Source organism: Pterocles gutturalis, unplaced genomic scaffold, assembly GCF_000699245.1.
Source record: "Pterocles gutturalis isolate BGI_N339 unplaced genomic scaffold, ASM69924v1 scaffold22463, whole genome shotgun sequence".
NCBI lineage: Eukaryota > Metazoa > Chordata > Aves > Pterocliformes > Pteroclidae > Pterocles > Pterocles gutturalis.
In genome coordinates this window covers 1-5,771 of record NW_010118646.1, presented here as the reverse complement: position 1 = coordinate 5,771, position 5,771 = coordinate 1, and the positions used below count along the sequence as shown (strand labels likewise).

Below are 5,771 nucleotides of genomic sequence, written 5' to 3'. Positions count from 1 at the left end.
AGGGAAAGCACCTATACAGCTGTCACATGCTTAGGAAACCAAGCAAAGCCAATCAGCTACTTTAATGGCCTTTCAGGCCTGCTTGATTCATCAAAAAGCAACAAGGTAAAACCATAAACATTTCAGTGTGGGTCTTCATTTACAAGTAAGGTCCAGTACCAGGACACTCTATTCTGAGTGTCCGATTCCTTTTTAAGATTTGAACTGTTTCTAAAATACATTTTGACCTCGAGGCTGGAAAATAATTGGATAAATTGTGTCTTTAGACCATCCTCAAAAAGCTTTATATAGAAGGACTTCTATTCTATAAAACATTGTTCCTTATTTAAATGGCAATTCATGGCAAGTCTATTCAAGTCAGTCTCAAGAGCTGGAGAAGTGTGCCATTATACCTGAATTCTGCCTACATTAGGAAAAACTGCATGCTAGCAGTAGGCTTCTCTTACAAATTTCTTCTGCAGAAAAGAATCAGAAAACATTAGCAGCAGCTAAAACAGCACTTTCTCATTCAGTGACATTTATATGAAGAAGTTTGTTGTCATTTTCACATCAAAACCGTCACTCACCACATTCAGGCATATCCTGCCCCATTTGAGTAATGAAATGCAGCTGGTCACCACTGATCATCCACAGTTTCCCATCCACAGTACCAGTGTAGATATTACCTTAAAATAAGTATATTAGAAGACTTTTAAAAGGGACCACGGCAAATAAAACTTACTATAAAAGAAGGATATTCCTCATTATTGTGAGCCCTTCCTTCTTGCTCCTAATTTATATATTCTGTGCACACACAAAACAACAAAACAGACAGGAAACCCTACACCTTACTTTAAATATATTTTTCTAAAGCCAAAAGAACAATAATATAGTGGAGATTAGAAAAAATTTGAATTGTTCATATGTTTATTTTAAACATAATACATTAAAAGCTATCTTAAGACTTCTCTGGGTTAGAAGCAAACAAAGGCATCAATGACAGGACTAAAGATTCACAGTGATATTCTCATACTGTCAATTAAAATCAGTGAAAGCAAAGCTCACATGATCTAACTTTTTGTCCTGAGGATTCTTCCATGTTATCAGCTAGCTAAAATGTTCAGTAGACAAAAGGAAAACATTACAATGACTGATCAAAAGCAAGGAAGTGACCCTTCTCCTAGGACATTAAAATCCTAAGCAAAAAAACCAAGTTTGCTTTTTGGGAGTTTTTTAAAGCTGTGATGTTTTGCTTTGCTTTTGAACCACCAGACTAATACTAAAAAATGTGTCAGTTTGCATTAAAGGACTAAACTTTTTTTTTTATTGGATACCTGCTTAGCAGTTGCTTTCTCCTCTGCTTTTAAAGTGTTTAAATTAACAAGGCAAAAAACTCACATGAATTCTTCAGATCTTTTGATATTGTATTGTAACTCCAAGAACTTCTGTGCAGAGTATCAAAGGAAAAACACTATCAGTGGCTAAGCCCCACCTTTGAAATATACTGTCCTCCTACCTTTTGACTAGTCCAGGCTCTGAAATAGTATGATGCATATGACCTTATACGATGAGGCTCTGAAATAGTATGATGCATCTATGACCTAGATTTACTGTTCAACAAAATACACTTTTAGTATAAAGTCTGTTAACTAGAAACATTTCTCTGTTTTGTCTTTTACTTACATAGCTTGAACTAAAGTAGACATTATTTTCTTTATGTGTGACCTGCATTTTCACCCTAGCCACGTGTACATTTAAAAATGTGCACTGTCATTTGGCAGCAGGTGTTAAAAGATACCTCATAGAAGTTACAATACCTTTCTGTGCCAATATTACTAAAAAACACAGATTCTTACTTTGTTTAATGAACACTTACACCAAAGCACATAAACAGATATAAAAATGTCTAGCATCTGCTCACTCACATCTATGGAAAAATGTTATGAGCAAATAGAACAGATTCTCAGAGTATCAACTGTCAGATCTAGATTAAAAGAATTGTCTAGGATTACTGGCACACAGAAAGCACCTGTTTATCCAAAGGGAGAACTTCAGAGCCACTGCTCAATAGAACAAATTTGCCTGAGAAAAAAGAGACTGAATTTTGCTGCCATAAAATATACTGGCATTCTAATGCCTCCCAAGGCATGTTGGAAACAGCTGAAATTTCTGATCACATACCAGATTCTGTATTTAAAGAGAGAAATCTTAGACTTGTAATGCTATTTTCTGACATGCTATGCACTAGGCTATGATGCTATATGTAGATATATACAGCTAGTGCAAGTAGGTTTTGCACAAGACTTTGCTCATGGGTATTTGTAGTAAAGTGAAGGCAAAACAGAACTACTCTAATTACCTGTAATATCCTCTCTTATTTATATGGAAAACAGCATTTACCTAAACCAGGCAAGATCACCACAACACTCACTACAACCTTGGTCATATTGTATGATTTCAACTGACTTAGTCTCTGAAAATACCCTTAAATTCAGAGAAGATCCATGGAAGAATTAACACACTCTGGAAAAACAGAAACAAAACAGTATTTTATACAGCAACATGAAAGAGGTTAGATTTGGCAACACAGAGCATTTGCAGGATTATTCCTTGTATTTAAAATATACTCTGCAAAACTCCAGTGGTGAATGCTACCCTTTCTGAAAGTTGTAGAGGAAGAGGTAGAGAACAAAAAGTGCGATAAAAAGATAATTTAAAATAGCACCTTTGAGGAAAGCAGAAAGGAAACAGCTTTGAGAAGACATTTGCTAGGAATGGATGCCTCACTGCAAGGTGTTGAACGAGGTCCCTTCCAGGCCTGTGCTGCTGTGAGTGAAAACGCTTCTCGTTTCAGCTTGCACAATGGCAAACAAGAATGTTCCAGATGATTACTTCTCACCTCTGTAGCACACAACACAAGACCACAACTTTCAAACATGTCTTGGGCTAGTCAATACTTCCTTGAAAAATACCATAAAACTAGCACCAGCAGTAAAGGAGGGTGTCTGAACTGCCTGGCTCAAACTGCTCTGGACTGGGAGTTGCCTGCTTCACTGCACTGGCTACTGCAGGAATCTATTTTATCCACTTGCACATTAAGAGGAAAATAATTCCTCCAGAACAGGTAGGTCCTGAGTCTACAGCACTGAACCCGTGTCCTGAACAGAAGATCACAGTGTCTCTCCTCTATTTGGCTTGAACTTTCATCGCAGCCCCTTTGTTCACATGCCGGGTAAGAGAGTTGTTGGAAAAGTGCAGAAGTGCTAATCGTTACCCCTTCAGCTCTCTGCTTGCCACTATTTGTAGGGTTCCTGCACCTACCATGCTGCCACCTCACAGCTGCCAGACACCCAAGATGAAGTATGTGGATAGGTATATTACACTGAAAATTTTATATTCCAAGCTGCTCTAAAAATACATTTTTGATGACTGTGCAAGTTTTAAAACAACTTCATTTGCCTCCCTCTCTGGCTCTGGGTTCAATAACAGCTTTTGAAATAAAAGCATGTTGAACTCAGTACCTGAGCTCGAGCAGCAAATTAACACTGGTTTTGGAGACGTGAAATGGAAAAAAACCAAGGCAAGCTTATCACTACATCTTTATCAAAAGCCCAAGCTTAGACTCACATTTGGAAGAACTCCCACAAAAATCTTCAGCTGTTTTTGCACGCTACTTTTAAAGAGTATGCTATTTTACACCTTTTAAAAGTTACATTTTAATACAACTTCTATATATTGCCAGTTTGTGGTTCTGTGTTTTTTAATACAGCAGTAGGACATTTGCTGTGTCCTTGGAAGCTGCAGACAACTAAATGTTCTGGAATATTTTCAGTGAAATGTTTACAAATGTGAAAATATAGAATATAAAATTATCTTAATATTTTTGGAGCAATCGTCTAGCAAACATTCCTATTTTTCTTTCTTTGGATTTAAATTTCTTAAGTCTCCTCTTTTAATAACTTGAACAAGCAGATGTATCAGATGTATAACAGGTAGCAGATGCGTAACTTCACCCATTTGGAAGTTAACCTACTTGCCTTCATCATCAACAGTAAAAGACTCAGGACCTTTCAGTTGTCCTGTGAAGATTCTTTGTCCACTCTGAAGCTTTTTATTCACTTGCAATGATCCAACCAAGGCAGGAGGTGGCTTTTCAAAACTGCACCAAATGAATTATAAACAAAATGTAAGAAACAAGACAATATTAGACTATAAAATTATTTGAAGGGAAAGCAATAGGACTTTATTCCAGAGATACTAGTAACAAAAAAAAAAAAAAAAAAAAAACACACACAACAAAAAAACCCCACAAAGAATGCCTTAGTAATTTGTTAAAACTATTAGTATTGGTTAAAACCCTTACTTCAAACTAAATTAACAATTCTGTGGGGCTTGCAGGCCCTGGCTAAAAAGAACACAGACTTTTTAGGATTTTTTTTAATTCTGAAATTAGTACAAGCACAAAATTGCCATTATCCTGTAAAGTTTTATCCTCTATCATTAGTGTGAGATCTACTAACAATCTCTACACGTGTGTATGAATACTGCACTGGTCAGCATTGTTTTACTTGAAATACACTTGTTTAAAAAAGTGTTAACTATTTTCCAGTTTTATAGAAGAAACACAATTTCTCCTGCATATGAACTTAAGTGGCATGCTTTATATGCTCCTGCAGGATGAAGAGTATATGTTTTGAAAGCACAGGTATTTCCCAACAAACATAAGTATGCTCTTGAACTTGAAAATTAAGCAGGGGAACATACGTGAATGGTTCTGGATCAATGGGAGATGGCAAAAAGTAAATGCTAGCAAAAGTTGCAAGGACTGCAGCTGGAAACCCCCATGCTGGGAACCTGGGAGGAAAAGAAAACAAATCTTACACTTATGCACGTGCAGGAGAAGGACAAGAGCAGAGTGAGTCAATTTTTTTCCAAAAGTTAAAAAATTTCAGTGCTAAAGTTTCAGACTGAAGGAGGACGAAGCAGACTGTAACAAAACCTGGCAAACCCTGCCAGGGAGATGAGTGACCCAGCTGCTTCACAGGCAGTACTGCCATCCGGCTGTCTCCGCAGTGGAGCTCCTCTGGTCTCCAGATGGATGACCCAGCCCCTGAACCAGCTGAAAGCCACAAGGTCTCTCTTACACAGCTGTATTTCTAGTAAGTAGTACATAACTGCTGTAGGCAGAGACACAAGCCCAGTTACTTACGGTGTGAGCGTTGCTGACGTTTAAGGCCTTTTATCAGCCTTAGCCTGGCTGAGTATTGGCATACTTGCTATTAATGGGTTTTACCAAGTGCATACATAGTCATAATGTGGTTGTTGCACGTAAGAAGCTATGAACCAACCTTCAAGGAACTGGCCAAACCATCACCATCTCTGCTGTGGGGCTGCAATGCCCAGGGAAGAGCAACAGAGAGACCAGAACAAAGTTCTACCAATCCAATTAGGGAGGATTAACTGTTTATAAGAAACACAAAATAAGTAGCCAGAAAATTAAACATAGACGTTTTCAGAGAAAATCACTAAAAAGCCTTTAAAGGACATGAAATAAAAAGGGACGAAAAGCATTTCCTGAGGAGGGAGGACCTGGGTGTCGCCTCCAGCCCAGGACACTTCCTCACTGTATTCACCTGTTGTTTCTGCAAGAGTTTTTTTATAGGAAGAAACCACTCGCCCGTGGGCTTTCCCACCCAACTAAGGCGGGACAACACCCCTGCGAGCCCGCGGCTCCGCTCCCACTATGGCAGAAGCGTCTCTGGAACAGAGGAAAACCCCGCTACGGCCCTGCC

The 5,771-nt window shown here is 38.3% G+C and overlaps 1 protein-coding gene across 1 annotated transcript in view; it reads right to left on the bottom strand.

The window, feature by feature from the left end:
• LOC104463831 (adipocyte plasma membrane-associated protein-like) overlaps positions 1 to 4,833 on the bottom strand; it is a gene marked incomplete at its 5' end in the record, with an annotated part of 9,559 nt that extends 4,726 nt beyond the window's left edge. The window contains 3 exons of the mRNA XM_010076314.1: positions 567 to 665; positions 4,017 to 4,138; positions 4,744 to 4,833. Coding sequence (XP_010074616.1) covers positions 567 to 665; positions 4,017 to 4,138; positions 4,744 to 4,833 — 311 coding nt within the window. The remainder of the gene's footprint in view (positions 1 to 566; positions 666 to 4,016; positions 4,139 to 4,743) is intronic.
• Between the last annotated feature and the right edge of the window lie 938 nt (positions 4,834 to 5,771).